Genomic DNA, 20,751 nt, shown 5'->3' on the forward strand with positions numbered 1-20,751 from the left:
GTCAGTTGCCTCACAGCACCCTTTTGGCCTGGGTTTCTTTGAGCAGTTGCTGTGGAGCCAACAGCTGAGCCTGCAGGTTGGACCGGCTTCAGGAACCGGCTCCTGGGGACAGTGTTCTGGGCAATCATTCATTCGAGAAACATTTCCTGGGGTTTCTTGAGTTCCATGATCATAGAGGGACCCCCTGATCTTGAGCTCATCATGGTCAGACAAGGGCTTGCCGCCCACTTTTTTGAACACATGGAGGTCCAGATAGGACCCATCAGTGCAGTCTTGATGCTTTTGACATGGAAATGACTTGGTTGTGGATCAGGCCTTGCTCTCACCGGGCTTCTTCCCGAGGGAGGCAGAGGTGGCAGAGCATCTCCTCCCTGGAGTTCATCAGCTGAACTCACTACCCTCAGCACCAAAGCTATACTTTGAGGAAATTATCGACAAAAGTCCACACGTTATACAGACGTCTCATAATAAATTCCAATAAGACATCTCTAGTTGAAATTGTTCTCCCCGCTCTTATCCCCAGAAGTAACTGCTGTTCAGTTTGCTGTCCTTCCAGACTATTTTTGTGTGTATAAATCGTATGTACATATAATTTTAAAATGTACTAAAAATGAGATCTTACACATATTGAGCAACTCATCTCATTAAATGAGATATTAATAGGGACACCTTTCCATGTTCGTCAACACAGGTCCAGTGAATTCTTTAGTGTGTGATAGCCCATGTCATGGTTGTCCTGTAACACAACCATCTTTGTCCTAACGGGCATTGTATTTGTGTCCAACAGTTTGCTGGTTGAGGCTCTTGGTCAGGTCTTGTGCACTGATGCTGCTCTTCTGGGAGGGGGCAGTCCTGGAGTTGGACGGTTGACTATGCACCTTTATTTTTATTTCAAAGTTGTAAAAACGGTTTAGAAGTCCAAGACAGGAAGGGTCCACAGTGAAAGCCCCCCTCTTTTGTTCCTCAGGCATTCTGATCACCTTCTAGAGGCGACTGTTGTTGCTGGTTTCTTTCGGATCCCTCCAGATAGACTTTAAAATCCCAACAGATTCTACTCAATTGCCCTTCAAAAAGGTTCTTGTTTTACCAGCCTTAGCATTGGACAGGACCCCTTGCCTCCCCACTCTGCGAACTGGATATATGAGCTTCACTGTCTGTTCTTCCAGCTCTTTTTACACTTTTCCATCTCCTAACTCTGGGCATCTGCCCTTTTGCTTTTACATGATCATAGTGTTGTTTTTTTTTTTTTTTTAAAAACCATTTATGTTCTATTTTGTAACCATAATGAAGTCTGTACTTTTCTAAAGGTTTATTCAAAAAACTGAAAAGCAAGAAAAATGTTTATATCATTATGATGATCTAAATGCTGTTTACTCCAGAACAAAATGGTATAATGTGGTACAACTATTTCTCCTTCATACAGCTCTTTCACCCTAGGGATTCTAATTACTGATCCTTGTTTTTACTATATCCTCATTTTTTTTCTTACTCTTAAGTGTTTCAAGTTAAATTAGACAAGCAGGAAGCCTCCCTACCTCTACACGCTGTAGTAAGTTCCTGATAAAATTAGCCAAAGCTACAAATTATTTTGGAACTGAAGAGCAGATATGACTCCCTTTGTCACCCAAGGTCCCCAGTGGGGCTCAAGACTTTATGTAAGGTGGGACCTCACTGGATCTGGAAAGCTCAGCTGTTGTTACCCCATTGCCCTTCTATATTGGGGCTCACATCATCCTTCTAGAAAAACTTAGGCTAAAGATCTACGTGCTTCCATTCAGAGGAACGCTTACAAATAGCAGGTACTTCTTGATCTTCAGCTGAACTTGGCAACAACAAGGCCCCAGCCTCATCTTGGGGAAAAAAATTGAGTCAGTGCCCAAAGTTATTACCTCTGCTCATTTCCCTACACTCTCCCCCATGAGTCTAGTTTTAAATACCCTTTTCTCCACGTCCCTCTGATTCTGAGGTTGGTTTAAGTTTCATAGTCACTTTCAAGGTCACTTTCCTGTGGTCCATGCTGCACGAGTCAAGCACCAATCAGCTGACTCAGATCGGAGCATGTGACTTGCCTTTGGCACATTTTCTGTTTTTTGTACCTTCTGAATGTCATCATGGACTCAGGGCCTCACTCCAACTCAGCTGGTCCCAGTGACAATGATCATTGTTTTCTTTTTGATGCTTGTCACAGTTTTGGCCCCTTCAACTCGACTCTCTTGTCACCTCTCCAGATATACTTGACGGTCTCCATGACATCTAGTCCCAACACTAGTTCTCTTGCCCAAACACAAAATCAACTACTCCACTAGGAGCCCTGGTTCTTTTTGGTGTAAAATAGTACTAGAAACCAAAATGTGGGGTTCCATCAAGATGGTACCATGAACTCATGACTTGATCAGCTTCTCGGCTCCAAACGTATAATGTAAAAAGGGAACACAAAATATAAAAAGACAGAAAAAAAGCCTGGTTCAAAAACAAGATAAATAAGCCCATGGGTTATAAATAAAACAAAAATGCAGAACGTTGGGCAAGATCGAACTGTGGGTCGGCTGCACCTAGAGCCTGGCAGTGGTGGCTGAGAGTTCAGCGGAGATGGGCACCAGTTGTGTACCTGGCTGTGGCTTTGAGAAAGATGGAGGCCCAAGGAGGCAAACTTGTTAAGCCAAACCATCCCACTTGTTCTGGCCTGGATCTGTGACATTCCTATGTCCCCCCCAGGCCAGGGCCCCAAACTGCCATTCAAAGACCAGACTCTGGAATGGATGGTCAGCAGGACAGGATGTGGCAGCTGCAAAACCATTAGACAGGAAAAAGCGAGTGCAGATGGAGAAGGAAGAAAAGAATAACTCCTTACTCAAAATTTTTGGCTCCCTATTTCAGAGAAAGACATTCATGAGTGGTCTCTTGCCTGCTAGTCTCTGCTGTGAGGGTATTGGGTGGCAAGTGGGCTTTTTCATGGGGCCCTAAATATCACTGTGCAGGGGTCTTTTCTCTGGGGTGATCAGTTTCTCCAGAGATGAGTCCTCTGCTCCCCACCTGAGTGGGAGACTGTACCTGAGCCAGGTAACCTGCCTGTAGGCTTCCTGGGAACAAGGAACAGGAAGGAGCCGGGGCTCTCAGAGTCCTGGCCACTGACCTGACCTTTTCTCTCCCCCTGGCCCTCTGCTCTGATTCGGGTCCCTGAGCCTGGGGCTACACTTGCCCCCTGGTCTTCTGCCGCTGGCAGAGGGGAGGTAGCCAAGCTGTATGGGGCTTCATGGGGACCTGTATCCCACCCTTCTGTGTAGAAACTTTTACCTACCCCAGTTTCTGGTCCCCTCCTGCCTTCCTGTTGCCCTTACGTACTGAGTCTGTGTGAGGACTCGCTCATTTTCTGTCTGCATCTCCCTCCGCAGTGTCTTAGGTTAAGACTTCTCCTTGGTTGGTTACACTCCACCTTTGAACACTTTGTTAAACAACCTTGTCCACTGCTGAATCCTCTTATGTTCTCTTTGCCTTTGTGGATTAAGACTTTCACAAAGCTTTCTTCACTGTGGTTTTGGTGAGGCTGGAGAGGGAGAGGAGATGCTTCATCTGCTATCTGTCTCAGTTAGCTTCCTTTCCTTTCTATAGGTCTGCCTGTGGGCAGCTTGCAGCTGTGCAGAGAGGTCCCAAAGCGAGCTTGGCTGTTTCATTATATAGAATTTCGACTAAGCTGTCGTGTTTACCCCCATGGCACTAACTCTGATCTTAGGCCTGAGCCTTCCCCCGCTCAGAACCCTTTTGGCTAAGCTCCTTCCACATGAATTTGAAGCTGAGGCTCCTGCTGCCCGGCCGCTGCTCCTGCTTTCCTCTTTCCAGAAATGTGTCGAATTCCCTTGTCCACCTCCCAGATGCTACCTCTTAACTTGGGCCAAATGGCAAGGGTAAAATGGGAAATCTTTGACATTCATTCACTCTCATTTTAGTGGGGTCTTGGGAGGGAGAAAGGATAAATACATGTCAGAGCTGATTTTTGCTAATCAGCCGCGATTTTGCACCTCACCTCTTAGGAGCACTGACTTGGTTCCTAACTCTAGGGATTTTGTTTTGTTTTGGTTTGTTATCCCTAAAGCCACTGGGAGCAATAGGTAGTCCTGCATATAAACGAGGAATGTTTTACTTCTATATTTTCTATTAACATTATCTTTATTCTAAGGCTCTCATTAGGCACTGAAATTAAAAATGAAAAACCCACTGTAGTAGATTGTGGATTACCCTGGTGAATTCTTGTTTTTATCTGTAGGAGGCAGGCTTCTTAGGTGGCCCCCCATGACCCCCTCCTGGTATGCACACCCTTGTGGTACAAGCCCCTCCCCTTGAGTGGGAGTGGTCTAGAGACTTGCTTCTAACCAATAGAATATGGTAAAGGTGACGGGCTCTCTCTTTCTGAGATTAATTTACAAAGGGTTTGGATCTACTTCTTGCTAGCTGACTCTCCACTGCCTTCTTGGCTTGTGTACTTCGATGAAGCAAGCCGCCATGGTGGGGAGGCCCACATGGCAAGGGACTGAGGGCCCCTTTGTGTCAACAGCCAGTGAGGAACTGAGGCCCTCAGCCCAACAGCCCGTGAGGAACTGAATCCTGCCAGCAACTACACGCTCTTAGAACCTTGAGACAGCAGCAGCCCAGCCAACACCTTGATGGTCTTCTGTGAGCATCACTGAGCAGAGGACCCAGCTAGGCCCTGCCTGGGCTCCTGACCCAAAGAAACTGTGAGATACTAATATGTATTGTTTTTAGCTGCTAAAGTTTATGGTAATTTGTTATGCAGCAATAGATAACTAATACACTATCCTAGGTCAGATTAAATGTCCTTGGATTAGCATTTCTTCCAAGTCCCAGGTCCTGAATGTGGCCATGATTTTTAATAATGAAAGAGCCATGGCATGGAGATTATCTGTAGTTCAAAAAATCACACTAACCAGGAATATAGGCAGAAAGGTACCAGTATCACTCTTCTTCCTTTTCTTGGGGAAAGAAAATACTGGGAAGTGGTAGTCATTTCAATCCCCCCCGCCAGCCCATGGCCTGACATCACTTCCCAGGTAGTACTGATGGCCTCAGAGGCCTTGGGTTTGGCCCAGCCTGCGACTGTGGCGCTCTGCCTTGGGTTGTTATTCATTCTTATCTGGGCTTCCAGCCAAACCCAGTTGGCAAGAGTCATGTCCAGTCTCTCAAGGACAATTTTGAGTCAATTTTCTGTACAATCACAGGGTGAGCAGTAGGATAGATGGTGCCATTGCAGCAGTGAATGCACCTGAAGGACGGCCTTTGCAACTGCGGGACCCCCATGGGGGTTGGTTCAAGGGGCACATCTCCCACCTCAGTGGTGCCTCCCTCGTGAGCATCTGGGCCCTGGTGAGTTGTGGGTATAGAAGTGTCCTTTTCTTCTGGGAGGGAATTAATTTCATCCTTGAACTTTCGGTTTTTATAGTCGTGGTTGTTTGCCAACTCTTGTGATTGGTTCACATTGGTTAAAATATGGGGTATTATGGGGTGGGGGAGAAGTAGCATATGCATTAAACTTTTATCCTGTCCCTACTCTTTTTTAAAAAATATTTTTTAATTTTATTTTTTACCTTTTGGCCGTACCGTGCAGCATGTGGGATCTTAGTTACCCGACCAGGGATCAAACCTGCACCCCCTGCATTTGAAGTGCAGAGTCTTAACCACTGGACCGCCAGGGAAGTCCCCCGTCCCTACTCTTGAACAGGGGCACAGATCCTTGAGGCATCGGCTGTCTGCCATGGGCTACAGGAAACCCCTGGATAAGTATTTTTTTTTCTAGCTTTATTGAGATACAATTGATATAACGTGTTAGTTTACGGTGTATAATGTGGTGACTTGATTCATGTATATATTGCAAAATGATTACCACAATAAGGTTAGTTGATGCATCCATCACCTCACACAGTTAGCACTTTGTTGTTGTTGTTGAGACCATTTAAGTCTGGGATGTGGTGAGAACATTTAAGAGCTACTCTCTTAGCAACTTTCAAGTGTGTGATACAGTACTGGAGTCTTTATCTGCTGTGGGGTAAGAGGTAGGGATAAAGCCAGCGTTGAAAATGAGGAAGGAGGGGATAATAGATGAACTGAGGATGTTAGTTGGTTATTTTGGTTAAAAGTTTAGCCACATTATGTTATCATTGATCAGATACTAGCTGTAGCATATAGAGAGAGGTAGACACTGGTGCTAAGTTGCAGAGAAGGAAGACACTTTGTGGAGTGTAATAGACATATATGTATGAGAAGAGATCTTGAGCTGGGAAAAGACTTCTTAAATATGATCCACAAAGTGCTAACGATAAGGCAAAAAGTTGGTAGGTTTATCTACATCAAAATAAATGTTCTCTAACTTCCATATGTGCAGAGACCACCTATTTCTTAAAAACACAGATTACCAGAGATTCTCATGCAGTAGGCAAATTGTATAAATTTACAATGAAATAAATGATATCTGAAAAGGGTAATAAATACTCACTATGCATCATAGCTTAATCATTTTACTATGGTTTACTATCATCTGTGTTCTTGAGGTTATTTTTAGCTCTTGTATCCATATTTAGGTAATAGTATGTAATGGTGTGCTAATATGCATCTTTTCCCAATTCATGTTGGTTTTGAAATCAGCCATGGTGGGAGTATTTACACCAGGGAAATTGGCAAAGGCCACAAATCAACATCCTTTCTCCTCTTTTTTAGAGACCTGGTTGTTACACATTTACCAGCACTCCACTGGATATGGCCCTTAAAGAAATCAGGAGTGAGGAAAATCAAAGCATGAACTATGAGAAGGGCAGAGAAAAACCTTGTATATTTATTGCCCAGGCAGTAGTGTATAGTAGAGTACAGTAGGGGTGAAGGTGTGGCAACTTGACCCAATTTTTTTGCACCCATATGCTCTCCAGATTCCCTCAAAGTCTAGCCGTGATGGTTGCAGCCAAAAGCAGAAGTGGTGGGAAGCAACTCTGGGGATGGTTCCCAATTCCATGTTGAACTGGCAATCAAATGATTCTCTTGCCAAGATGAGATTAGTCAATGGTGCCATCTAGTGTTGAAGAACAGATTGGCTCCAAAGAGGAACGCTCAGAGAAAGATTTCTCTTGACTTAGGACTTGGAAACACTAACTAACGCAGTTTCCTCTTCCTTTCTTTTCCTCTATTTTCTTTCCCTACTTCCATTTCCCTGCTTCCAGAGTCATTTTTATACCTACTCCCCCAATGGGAATAGCCATTAGTTTTGGCTTTTTTTTGTTTTTTTTTTTTAAAGGATATGAACTCAGTGCTGCTTCCAGGCAAAATAGATGAATGCAGAGAGTTGAAAGGCACAGATACGGAAATCAGCACTTGCCTATATTATGTATAATAATTTGGAATGAATTTGTTTAGGGAAGCTGTAGAGATATTCTCTTGTGGGTCACATAAATCAGATGCTTCTCTACTTTCCCAACACGTCCCATATCCTTCCTATTTCCTGTGTCAGGGGCAGATGGAGTAGTTTGGTTAGCAACCGCAAATTCATTCTCAGGTCTTATTTCTGCTTCATAGATCTTTTCGTGGGAAAATGGTAGAAGAAAAGGCCTGTTCATAACTTCCAAGTGAATAGGATCTTTCATTCTTTTATGAGGACCTGTGTTAATAAGTTCTTTTATTTGAAGTGAAGGTGATTGTGCACGGCTAAGTTCTCACAGCTGGAGGGTCCTCCAGAAATGGGAGTGAGATTCTGGGGTTGCTAATTCCTGCTGGAAAGGTTTACTTTGCATCTGGCACATTGGAGAAGTAATATGGTCGTCCTTCAATGATGATTTCTTCCGTTTGTCCCTTTAGTGATTGATGATCTGAGTAAAATGAAAGAACATTTAACTAATTAGCGGGCCCAAAGCTGTTGTTCCACCTGATAGTATCTATCTTTTCACTACGGATAACTGACCTCTAAGTTTAGGGATATTTCAGATGTTAGTTATCAGACAGAAAACTAGTAAGGAATAAATGCCCTCCTCTCTGGAACGTGTGTAGCAGGAGCAGCCTGAACTCCCTAAGCCATCGTGGGATGTTTTGAAAATGGAAGGAAGGGAATGTCATAACTCTGGATATGAGGTCCAGAATTGGGATCAGACTTTTTCTAGGATACTTTTTCAGTGTGTTCAAAAACAACAGAAGTAGTTTAGAAATCTCATCTTGAGACTGCTGAGCTATCCAAACACATGGCTTTATTTTAGGTGAGGGCCATGGGTTTTGCAGTCAAGTCAGCTGCTATTTGTATAAGCAAGACTTCATCAACATTCTTACAAAGCTCGCCCCCCTTATATAGGATGGCAGCAATTTTGCCTTAGAAAATGAGCCTACGTGACTCTAAAGGCTACAAGTGAATTTTGTTAGAAGTAGGAACTGAAGAGCCTGTTAGGAAGGTAGAAGTCAATTTTGCCACATGTGGCTCAAACTATTAAATATAACAAGGCCTGGGTATTCCCATGTTCTCATATGCTCAATAAACATTACATTTATCAAACGGTGACAAACTTAAAAGCCTGTGGCATTGTCCTGTTAGACCCTGGGAAAGCTTTTTAAGTGAAGATCATACTACTAAAGGTGGATATGATCCTGTGTGGTCTCAAGTTGCCCCCAATCCTACATAAAGGACCCACTCTTCGGGATGACATTCTCCTCCTTCCCCCTGCCTAGCCTCAGAATCATTGCATCCCAGCTCTTTCCTGGCCACCGTGGAGAAAGTTTCCCTTTCTGTTTGTTCTAAACATGGCAACCAAATCTGAAAAACTTCAACACACTCCTATCATTTTAAATGCATCTCAAGCTTTGAACTATGTATTTTGTATTTTTTATTCGGTTAGATGTAACAACCATCTGACTTTTGATTGCTGCAGTAGACAAAACTTGGTTCTCTAGTTTTTTTCCCTTTACTATTTCTTTTTTTCTCAGAATCTTAATGAACCTTGAAGAGACCACTGATGGGGGTGCTCCTATTTATGTAGGATAAAAGCTAGCTCTACATGAGCCCCCAAATTTCAACTAGTTCTTTGGCAGGCAGGTCTGTGGATTAAAAATGGATGCTTCCAGTAACTTTGAGGCATTATAACATTATGAAGTGGTTTATGAGATTCCACTGACTTAGTTCTAGTGCTATTATATTCTTAAATATCTGAACATTGACAGTCCATATGGTGCATTAGAGAACTCTTAGGGAGGTTCTAATTGCTCAAGAAAGGAAATTAATATCCAAGTGACAGCTGTAAGTCAAATGATTAAGTATCTTGAACACTTACTTTGGGGAGACTTTGTTCCATCCCCACTAACCTTGTGGCCTGATGTACTTAGACCTACTGCAATAGTAAGTGAATGTGTCTCTTATAAAAAACTGTTCTAGGGACTTCACAGATGAGGAATCTGAGGCATTAACTAGGACACAGGTCTTCTGGGCTCAGTTGAGAGCTCTCCTCCCTACAGCTGTATGTCTTTAAAGGAATGAGGTGCTTTCATAAAAGATTCAGTCTAAAATAATTCTTTAAGGCAGCTTCAATTAAAGACTGTCTTGGTTCCTTCTGAAAACAACGGATCACCACATCCAGAGTCAAAAACGACCAGAACACAGACTTAAAAACCAAGCCATTTAATTGTGTCTTCGAAGGTAAACAATATCTTGAGATGGATCCCAAGCCCCGAGAATGCCAGAGCTACGGGTCCAAGAAGTCCCGTGGGGTGGTATTCTCAACAGAGTCCAGAGGGGCAGACCTCAAGGTGTTCTGAGGCAGAATACTTATGGAATTCGTGCATTCCATTCTGCAATTTTGCAGACTGCCAGAAACAGACCCCAAGAGTCTCTTGAGATGGGGAAAATTCAACTCCTGGTCTTATAGATAAAAGCAGGAAGAGTACCAAAAATGTTACGTTTATGTCTCTTCACTTTTCTCACACAGTATGAAGCCTGAGCTATCACATTCCCAACTCAGAGCAGCCTAAGCTGCAGTTCAGGTACAAGATTAGTCCCTCTATCCAGAGAGCTCTCATCAATACAGCTTTTGCACTTAAAGTGAAAAGAACCCTCTGGCGGCACAATGAGTTAGTTTGTAAGACTTTAATTTACAAATTAAAAAGCTACATGTTTTATTTTTTCTCCTTTTTCTCTTCTTTCTTTACATCACTCTTTTCCTTATCTTTCTCTTTGTCATCTTTTCTATCCTTTTTGCTGTCTTCTTTTTCCTGCCCTTCTTTCTTCTCTGCGTCCCGGTTGGCGATCTTGTTGTTGATGAGGTTGTGCAAGGCGACCACGGAACGGATCAGCGAGGCCAAATACACTACCACCATCTGGTCATTGGTCTTCAGGTAAAAGGCCTTGACAAACTCCTGCAGGCTGACATCTGGCAGCAGGTTGAAGACGTCCTGCAGCTGGTAGATGATCTGATGGTTGATGGGCAGCTTGCCTGTGGCCACTTTCTCCAGGTAGCTCCTGATATCCAGAAGCTTGGAATTGAGTCCCTTCAAACCATGAACCTGGTTTGTGATCCGCTGGGAAAGGGTGCCCACTGTAGTGTCTTTGATGTCTCTGTAGGAACCCACAAGAAAGGGCAGGAAAATACATCAGTGTCCTGTACTATCACGCAGATTTTCACATTCTAAGGAAATACTAAGTTTGTGAGGAGGGGCAAGTTTTCCAAAGGAAAAATGTTACTTCCCCATTTTATAAAGATTTGAGTAAAACTGCCTTAATCTTGTTTTCATTTGGAGGAATATGTTTTATCTTTCTCATCACAGGGCATTTTTCAAAAGAAAAGAGAGAGATAAAATGAAATCATTTTCACTAAAAAAACAAAAAAAAACACCTCTCTACTTCAAGTTCCCTGTTCCTAAAAAGGGTGGCATTTTCTCCACCTGCATCTATATGATGTTGGGAGAAGCTTTTAAATCAGTCAGCAGTAACTTTTTGAACTGGAAGGAATCTTATTGTTTGAAAAAATCTATGACCATTTCAAGTAAGTCAGGGTTATGTAAGCAGAGGATTTAAAAATAAAACCCCAGGGCTTCCCTGGTGGCAGAGTGGTTAAGAATCCGCCTGCCAATGCAGGGGATGTGGGTTCGAGCCCTGGCCCAGGAAGATCCCACATGCCGCAGAGCAACTAAGCCCATGTGCCACTACTGAGCCTGCATTCTAGAGCCCGCGAGCCACAACTACCGAGTCTGTGTGCCACAACTACTGAAGCCCACGTGCCTAGAGCCTGTGCTTCGCAACAGGAGAAGCCACGGCAGTGAGAAGACCACGCACGGCAACGAAGAGTAGTCCCTGCTCACCGCAATGAGAGAAAGCCCACATGCAGCAATGAAGACCCAATTCAGCCAAAAATAAATAAATAAAATATAAATTTAAATCCATCCATCCATCCATCTATCCATCCATCCCAGTCCAAGATGCAGATTCTCTGCAGAAAACTGGCTAGCTACAGTCATTGAGAAGGAGGTACACTGAAAGAGCACACGTTTGCTTTTGAATAATTCACACATCTGTTCCCGTCACAGCCAGCATTACAGCTTCCAGACAAGGTGTGCTGTCCACAAACTCATAAATCATAACTCGGGACACTTTAGAGATGACCCAGGACTAGAACCCAGGGCTCCCTATTCCTGATACAGATCTCTTCTTTACACTGAGCAGCTTCTTGGGCTGCTGCTGATTCTGATGCTGTCCTAAAGTCTCACCGTAACAAGTGTTCAACTCCGACTTCCTCAGCTTCCTCTGCTCCAATTTCACTGGTCACGTGCTCAAATGTTTTTGAGGTTGGAGTTCCATCCTGGGAGAGGAGAATTAACTAGTTATTTACTTACAAACAAATGAACAAACTGGCGCATGTTCCTTTTCATGCCTTGATTCTTCTGCTTTAAGCCAAATCACTTTCATGGGTGTCATTACTGGCTTTTTCATGGCAAGGGTGGGTAAAGTTTGCTTTGAAAGCTTTCAAAGCACTGTGACTTCTAAGCTGAAGTCACAGTCGTCCTGCTCAGGGACGAGATGTGGTGGGGAATCATCATTAGTTTATTTCTAAGGAAAATCTTGATATTCTCTCAAGCCTGCAGTAGAGATGAACATCAGGGAAGTCTTGATTCGGCTAAATTTTAAGGACTTATAAGCATTCATTCTAAAATAGGCAATATTCAGAACACCTGTACTTGAGGCAAGCTCATGTCAGAAGATACAGTTTTTAACCATCTGTTGTCCCTTGGGTCAAATAGTCAGAGCACCAAAGCAACGTGGTTAGAATAACTGATTTTCTGGTGACCTGAATTAGTCAAGGAACCCATTAGTGGATGTGGTTTGCTGTATCACTTAGTGATTTCCTGATGGGACTCAGGAGAAACTTTTGTCAGATCTAGTGCCAGAAGAGGCTGTACATCTCCTGTAAAGGCTGTAAAATGTGTGCAAGGCACGACAGCACAGCAGTGAGTGCAGACTCTAGCCAGGCTGCTTAGATTCAAAGCCTGGCTCTGCCATGTGTGATAAGGGAGCAGTGAGATCTTGGGAAAGTCACTTCACTTACACTAAGTGGTATAAACATTAGCTGTTGTTATTTTACCCAGGACAGTGTGAATCCTACAAACGGCATCTTCCTCTTGGCTTTGTATGCTAGGATGGTCAGAGCCTTCAACACTTGTGCAGGACTTCGTGGCATGTCTTTTCATGTACTGATTTTCCCTGGCTTCATCTTATTACAGGACCCTTACATCCCCTCCATCCTCTTTTAAAAGATCTTGTTTCATTGGTGTGTGTGTGTGCGAGTGCGTGCGTGCATGTGCATGCGTATGTATAAGCACCTCTAATTCCTTTTTGAAAGAGGCAGGGTAAAATTTAACTTATAACAACTGTATCAAGACCAGGGATGAAAGTCTTACTGCAACTAGGCAATAAATAAGCTCTCTGGTAGCAAGGCAAAGAGAAACAGGAGCATAGAGCTCAGTGCAAGGAACATCTGCAGGGAACTAACTTAACAAAGCCTTTTCCAGATTTTAAAACTGAATATATGGATAACCATAAGGAATAAAGACAGCCTTTAGTCTGTCCGTTCAACTTTGGAAATTCAAGAGTGAGCTCTTTGCACACCCTAAGTGCAAATATTTTACGCTCAAAACAAAACTCATATACAATTTCACATCAAATCCTACCCTAGAATTTGAGTTCAATTTTCTTGGAAATAGAGAAAAGCTATTCTGGCAGCTCTTCACGTCCATACCCAAGAAACAAGCTAACAGACAACATAGCTGGTACTGAATGCCATGGAGCTGACTATACAGGTGTCAAATCATACAGATGGGTTTTGCCATCTAGCTCCTGGCAGCTCTGACTTACTCTATTTGAAAACCTAGGATCTAGTCTATAGGGATTGGCTATAGACTAGATAATATAGTCACTACATAGGTGGGCCAACAGTGGAAACTGCATTAGATTAAGACCAAGCTCACCAGGCTCCGCATTTACTTTGCTGAGAACATCTCTGGGCAATCATTTGACTACTTTGGTCTCAATTTCATTTGTAAAAGGGGACTTTAGATTTCTATGGTCCTCTCTATTTCTGAAATTTGGTGATTCAAATTTGGGGGAAAAAAACATAATATCAAACTACTGACAGAAACCAATAACCTTTTCTTTGTTATAAAGTATTTGTTGACTTGAAAATGGAAAAAAAAACCCAAAACCCAATGGCCCTGAAAGTAGCAAATCTAATCTCCTAGGCTCACAGCAAGATGACTTACATCATGAACTTCTTCCACCGAAATATATGCTTCTGTGGGCAGTCCCAAGTCCTTTGGTTTCACATCAATGATGACCAATACCTGGCAGAAAAACAAATCATAGCAAATCACCTCATACTGAGCACGTAAGGAATAACTGCGGCCATTCTGATGATTACCGAAGCTTTTTCATTCATTCAACCAGATATAAGCCAGAATTTTCAGAAAAAAAAATAACTTTACATTTCAAATTATCTTATTTGCCCTGCTCTTCAACCCCATCCATTAACAAGCTGAGAGGTAGTATAGTGAAGTTATCAAGCAGAAGAAGATTAGAGTCAAGACAGCTGGCATTTTAATCCCAGCTCCACACTTAGAAGACCTTACTAACCATTCTGAACCTCAGTTTTCTCACTGTAAAGAGGATAACAATCTCATACAGTTACTGAGAGGATTAAGGAAGATAACTTACATACCTAGCACTGAACAGATGTTTAATTTACTAAATACACTGGGTTACCGTATACTACACAAAACACTGCAAATTAACACAAGCTTATAGAAAAAAGTGGTGAAATGATTCATTATCCAAATCCTTCCTAGGATGCTTTCTTTTTCTTGAGTTAGCTGGCAACGAATATGAGTCAAGAGTTTTAAAGATGGAGTACACTTACTGAGTTAGGGCAGTATCTTTTCATGAGTTCATTGATGGCGATGTCATTCTTGTGTAGTTTAGGGCCTGTGTGGTACCACCCAACTATTCTTTCTCTGGCTGGGAAGGAAAAATTAGTGGCTTTGAATTGTTACATAAAGATCTATATATTTCCCTCAAAAAGGGTAAGAACTCCAGTAGTTATGTTCTCTAGCTTTTACAGAAATTCCAGACATCTAAACCTTGACATACCTATGAAATCTAAAACTCAAAAACAGGATTCTCAGAAAATAAACAGCAGGGGAAATCTAGAGATATACATATCTCAGACTAGTTTAGACCAGTCATACATGAAACAACTAGAAAACAATTCCAAGGCAATATATAAACAAATTCAAGTTCATGTCACATAGATTACAACTCTGAGTGTTGTGGGAATAAACATTTCCAAAGCAATGTGGTTGCTGAAATGAAATAAAATGAAAGTGACACATGTAACAGAGATATTTACCCTGGTGGTACTAAAGCTCTAGGGGCAGGTGGATTTTATTTGACCATTCTTTGCTTTTCTGCTGTAGAGGGCTAGCTCTCTCCCCTGAAGCCTAGGTGGTCTAGCTGGCCTTAAATTGCTACTCTAGTTTCTCATTTATTCTACCTCATTCCTCTACTACCACTAGTCTTACTTCAGTCTAGCTAAGTGAAAGGGCCTTTGACATTAAACAAAGAAAAGTGAATATTTAGAAAAGACATTATGGGCACACATATACCTACACACACACACACACACACGCGCACGCACGCGCGCCACAATGCCACCTACCATTGACCTTCTTAAACATTCCATACATGTTTTCCAAATAATCGTGGTCTAAAAACCAGACAGAATCATCTTTGTCGTCTTCATCAAAAGGGACTAGAGAGAAAAAAACCAAAAAACAGTTTAGGGTGCTACACAGAACTCTAAGGGCACATATCACAACTGTAGACCCCTACGCCAGATCTGATCCATGTCTTTGGTTTGTCCAACACAGTACTAAAATTATTTTTGAGTTGCTTTTAGTAAAAACTGGAAGATTTCACATACAAATCCAGACCTCCAGGTTCTCTGGAAAAACTGGAAGACCAGCAACAACTGGCTAGAGCCAGACAGAAGCAACCCCCTTTGAAAAGGACGCATTCTTCAGTTTGCTAAAAGCTCCATCACTTCCTAATATTCCCGTCTGGCAAATTACATTACTGCCTGATCCTTTTAGACACTGGAGTTAGTGACTGCTAGTCTAGCAGCCATGCCAGGAATTATTTTGTTGTTCTTTATTATTGTTGCTTCAATCATAAAATATATGGATACAGTCTTATAAAGATTTATTAAACAGTGTAAAACATAAGGTCTTTATCTCCCCCTTGCCTACCCATAACCATGGTTAATAGTTTAGTACAACGGGTTGACAAACTACACCCGCTGCCTATTTTAATAGTTTTACTGCAATATAGCTATTAGTTTGTCTACATACTGTCTATAGTTGCTTTCCTGCTACATTAGCAGAGCTGAGCAGTTGCAATGGAGACTGTATGGCCTGCAAGTTTTAAATATTTACTATCCAGCTCAGTGTGTATCCTTTTGTCTCCCTTTTCTATACTTAAACGATTCTGAAATAGAACTGCTTGGTTATAATAAAAAATGGAGACCACGAGAGTTTCTTTCTTTTTAAAAGTTAACTGACATTTTAACCATACTCAGAAAATGTAAAATTTGCCTATTTATTTTTTTAAAAACTGAGGTATATTTGACAAATTTTTCTTTTACCTGCAAAACTGTTGGATACATCGAGAACTTTCTTTTGCCACGACCCCAAAAGCACACCAACAACACGCTTCTGGTTTCCAACCTTGCCTATTCTGAATGAGAAAACAGAAGATCAGTCTGGATGGGCACAGACAGAAGTGGACCAACAATAAGATATCCAACAGGAAATATCAATGGTACAGATACAATTTAGCTTATCTGGGAACTAATCCCACTAAACAAATATAATGGGTTAGTCCTTAATAATTCTAATAAATATAATGGGTAATTCGTGAACTATGGACACTGGCAATTTCACTGCTGACTGCAAAGAAAGACATGCTTGGAAAAAAATCTCAAACTTTATAGAAATTTAAAATGGAGAAAATGAAAACTCCCCAGATCTTAAGGTTTTAAATGTTATTTGACTGGTGTTTGAAATCACATTTAGTTTTATTTTTTCCTCTGCAGCTTACCTTTCTCTTTTAAATTTTCCCCATCTTCTCTGTCCTCAAATCTTTTCAGGGATAAAGATGCTAAAGTTGAACCAGTTTTATGGTCCAGCTTGCGAACTCTTCTCTGGAGCATCTATGTCAACAAGCCCCAATAGATGTTATAATTCTTTGTACCATTTAGGGGCTCAGAAAATGATTCTGACCCAGAAGCGTGTGTGTGCCATTTGTGGTCTCTGAATGGCTTAATTATGCAGAAGCTGGAAGTGAGCCAGGGACTAATCATACTGGGAGGAGGGCTCAATGAACCAGAAAGACTACTTCAGAATATTTATTTCCATATCAAACCTCCTCAATGATTTTTGTCCTAAGGAACTGCAAGTGTTTCACTTATATCTCATTTCATTGGTCATCATGTAGAGAATTCTCCTTTAACCACTAACAATTATAACATACAGAAACAATACAATTCTATGTTCAAAGCAAAGACAAAAGTCACTGTGAAATGAACTACAATTCCTTAACAGTTGCTGGTTTCATACTGATTTAACTGTATTTATCTAAACATATGGTTTGGCAAATTTATAAATGCTTACTATATTTAGGGTTTGGACCAAACAAAGTTAAGGATTCTGTATTCTGGTGGTTCTAATTTTTTGGGAAATCTAAGTTCAAAGGAAACTTCCACACTCATGGGCTTTTCTTTTGATCTATAAAAATCCATTTGCGTTTTAAAAAACCCTGCAATTGTCTGACACAGCAGCTTGCAGTGTCTGCCTTCACTATGCCCTTAACAAGTGTTCGCTGAATTTACTGAACAGAACTGAAAAGATGCTTGCCCTCTTAGTACCTATAGTATCCTACGGGAGAAAAATACTAATCATTGTACAGTGGGAAAGCTCGCATATCCTGTTAGGCTAAGGGTGCTACAAAGCAATGGAACTGAACTGGGGACCCTAAACCTCACAGGAGTCTTGAGTTTGGTTTTGGCTCTGGTTGAACTGGGAGTTGTACAAAGCAATTTACAAGATGTTGGGCACTTAGCAACTATGACTTTACAGCAGATGCTCCCAACTGGGTCTTACAACTTTCCAAGTCAATTAATTATCTTGTAAAATTTATGAACACGTGTAACAGGTCCAGCTGGACGAACAGCTCAAAAACAAGCAAGCGAAGGCGGAAGAAACATCTGTGGGATGTTTTCTTATTCATTAATGCCAACATCTCCAACCGGTCTCATTTTCAAAAGAAAAACTTATCAAAACTTAAAACATCTACGTTTTAAGCTATCGTCAAACCACAGTCCCACTTGGAAACTTTCGCAAGTTATATTAAAACCACAGTTCTTCCAGGGAGTCCTTCGGAGCGCTGAGTACAGAATTTCGGTGACGGCCTTCAGAGGCAAAAAGTGCAAGTCTGAAGGGCTTTCCTACCAGACACCGAGTCTTTCAGGCGAAAAGGGGCGGACGAGGTGACAGATGGGCACGAGGCCTGGGGATCAGGGCCAAGTGAAGCCTGCCCCCCCATACTCTGGCATCGTACGGACTGGGTAAAAGGAACGAGAAGCCCAGTTCATGGAGTGCCGGCTGGACGGCGGGGGAGACGATGCCAGGTGACTTGGGGCTTCGTGAACGGAGCTGCTCTGGGCCCCTCGGTGACCCAGGGCCAACCCCGGTGCATCTGCGCGCCCGCGGCCGCCGCGCCATCCCCAGCGCGCCGTGACTCAGCAGCGGCGGCGCCACCGGCCCCGGTAGGACGCCCCGTGCCGCCCGCTCACCGATTGAAATGATCCACCACACTGAGCAGCACTAGGGGGTGGACCACCACCTTCTGCACCGCCAGCTCCGGCATCGCGACACACCCCGCCCGCCAGGCCCTGCTCCCCGCGACCCGCAAACACCGACGGCCAGGGCAACAACGATTCTCGGGGATCCTCCAGGCCCGGCCCCTCCTCTTCCGGTTGGGCCGCCGCCGCGCGGCTCCTTCTTCCGCTCCCAGAGCGCCGCGCGCGTCGCGCTCGGATTGTCGCTCCCGCCGCCACCTTGAGGAGGCGAAGTGACGGGGAAGGCGGGACACGCCTCGGGTGACTGGCTTCGAGTTTCCCAGGTCATGAAAGCTAACAGGACACTGGAGACTGATAAAGGTTGACCTCCTTGTGTTTGGCCTGTACTGTCACCCGCTGCGGCTTTTCGCCTCAGTGCCTTACTAGCTCACCTCCCCCTCCCTCCCGTCTGAAGACTGGAGAAGATGCTAAGAAAAATGTAAATAGTAATAAGTAATATTTCCACCATTCAGAAAATGTTCACTTTCGCTTCTAGTCAGAATCTTCCAGAATTTCTTAGAGGAACTAACTTTAAATCTCTAGCATTAGGGCATTCCCTTAAAGTAGGTTTGGTAATTTGTCTCATCATTTTATTGTCTGGGAATTTCCCCTTAATCCTTACCATGGACACTTAGCAAATAATCAACCTGTCTATATTTTCCCACCTGTCTTTATATTACTTACCATTTAACAAGGGTTAGAAGAATGCAGTTTGTGCCTAGAGTTAGATCATTCAGATTGATTTTAAAATAAAAACTCACAAAAAGTTTGGCGAAAAGATGGAAAGCAATAAGGAAATATGTTTTCATAGTTAGCTGGGAAAGAGAAAAAAGAAGACCAAAAGGGGAAATGTAGGAAAAGAGGACTTGAGCTTATTTGTGGAAGAAGGCAAATGACTTAAAATCCATGCAAGTTTAGTTTTCTATCTGACTTTAAGTTGCCATTTCTGTAAACAAAAACAATACTTCAGCAGCGTGAATTATTTATTGTTTATCCTGTTTTTAAACACCTTCTACCTTCCCTTTATCAACAGAGGATCTGAACTCTGAAGAATGACAAGGAGACTTTTGCTCTGAACCTTAGCCTCCTTCCAGTATAATTAGGGAGCTTTTGATACCCTTTCTGGGCGCTACCCCTCACTTTCATTTCATAAACTCTTCCTCCTTTGGGGAACACTGTTTTGCATCTTCCTCATTTCTTTTAATATTTTTGATTTGACTATGAGATGATTGCTGCTACTTACGACGATAGAACTTTTAAATTAAGGAAATGTAAGTCAGCCCCATTGTGTGATGTGTTAAAGCATGCTTGCTGGTGTTTAGTGCCTGGTTCAAAGTAGATGTTCTTGTTTCATTTCTTAAGTGATGCTATTCAACACAGTGTAGACATGTAACTGTTATGAAAAGACCTTGGAAGGGTTTCCCCCCTAATTTTTAAGATCAAAGATTGATTTTGATTTTTCTTATGTGTCAGGTAAGGCATAATAATTGGAGTCTAACGGAAGCATGTTTTTGGACTAAAATATTTAGAGGATAAAGAAGACAACTTGAAATCATAAGGTATTTTTCATGTTGTCCTATTTTTTCTTTTTCTTTATTAATGGAACTGACTTGAAATCATAACTAATTTCATAGCCACTATTAGGGGCTAAATTCATTCAGAGGAATGCAGAAGGAGATATAAGAAATCTTTCTTTTGTTCATTTAATTCTGGACTTTAAGAGGATCTGATGAGAGCATAAGGATAATACATTTTATTTTCCTTTGTTTTTTTTTAAAGAAAAATGTAATTTTAAAATTTTTATTTATTTTTTATTGAGGTATAGTTGAGGTATAGTTGATGTACAATATTATATAAGTTACAGGTGTACAATATAGTGATTCACAATTTTTAAAGGTTATACTCCATTTATAGTTAATATAAAATATTGGCTATATTCCCCGTGTTTTACAATATATCCTTGTAGCTTATTTTATCATAATAGTTTGTGCCTCTTAATCCCTTACCCCATGTCTTTTTTTAAAAAAATTAATTTATTTAATTTTGGTGTGTTGGGTCTTTGTTGCTGCGTGTGGGCTTTCTTTAGTTGTGGCAAGCGGGGGCTACTCTTTGTTGCAGTGTTCGGGCTTCTCATTGCTTTGGTTTCTCTTGTGGCGGAGCAGGGGCTCTAGGCGCACGGGCTTCAGTAGTTGTGGCACGTGGGCTCAGTAGTAGTGGCTTGCAGGCTCTAGAGCGCAGGCTCAGTAGTTGTGGTGCACAGGCTTAGTTGCTCCGCGGCATGTGGGATCGT

The 20,751-nt window shown here is 42.2% G+C and overlaps 1 protein-coding gene and 1 long non-coding RNA gene across 2 annotated transcripts in view; one reads left to right on the top strand and one right to left on the bottom strand.

The window, feature by feature from the left end:
* Window positions 1-9,630: 9,630 nt before the first annotated feature.
* Window positions 9,631-18,602, bottom strand: PSMD7 (proteasome 26S subunit, non-ATPase 7). Its single transcript, XM_067719816.1, has 7 exons — window positions 18,417-18,602; window positions 16,209-16,300; window positions 15,225-15,317; window positions 14,427-14,524; window positions 13,774-13,854; window positions 11,728-11,819; window positions 9,631-10,579 (listed from the first exon to the last, which is right to left on the bottom strand). The coding sequence occupies exons 1-7, from the start codon at window positions 18,488-18,490 to the stop codon at window positions 10,141-10,143; spliced, it is 969 nt and encodes a 322-aa protein (XP_067575917.1). The 5' UTR covers window positions 18,491-18,602; the 3' UTR covers window positions 9,631-10,140.
* A 31-nt stretch (window positions 18,603-18,633) lies between these two features.
* LOC137215117 (uncharacterized) overlaps window positions 18,634-20,751 on the top strand; it is a 1,036,631-nt gene continuing 1,034,513 nt past the window's right edge. Inside the window, exon 1 of the long non-coding RNA XR_010939165.1 lies at window positions 18,634-18,900. This is a non-coding gene — a long non-coding RNA (uncharacterized lncRNA). The remainder of the gene's footprint in view (window positions 18,901-20,751) is intronic.

This window comes from Pseudorca crassidens, chromosome 20 (genome assembly GCF_039906515.1).
Source record: "Pseudorca crassidens isolate mPseCra1 chromosome 20, mPseCra1.hap1, whole genome shotgun sequence".
NCBI lineage: Eukaryota > Metazoa > Chordata > Mammalia > Artiodactyla > Delphinidae > Pseudorca > Pseudorca crassidens.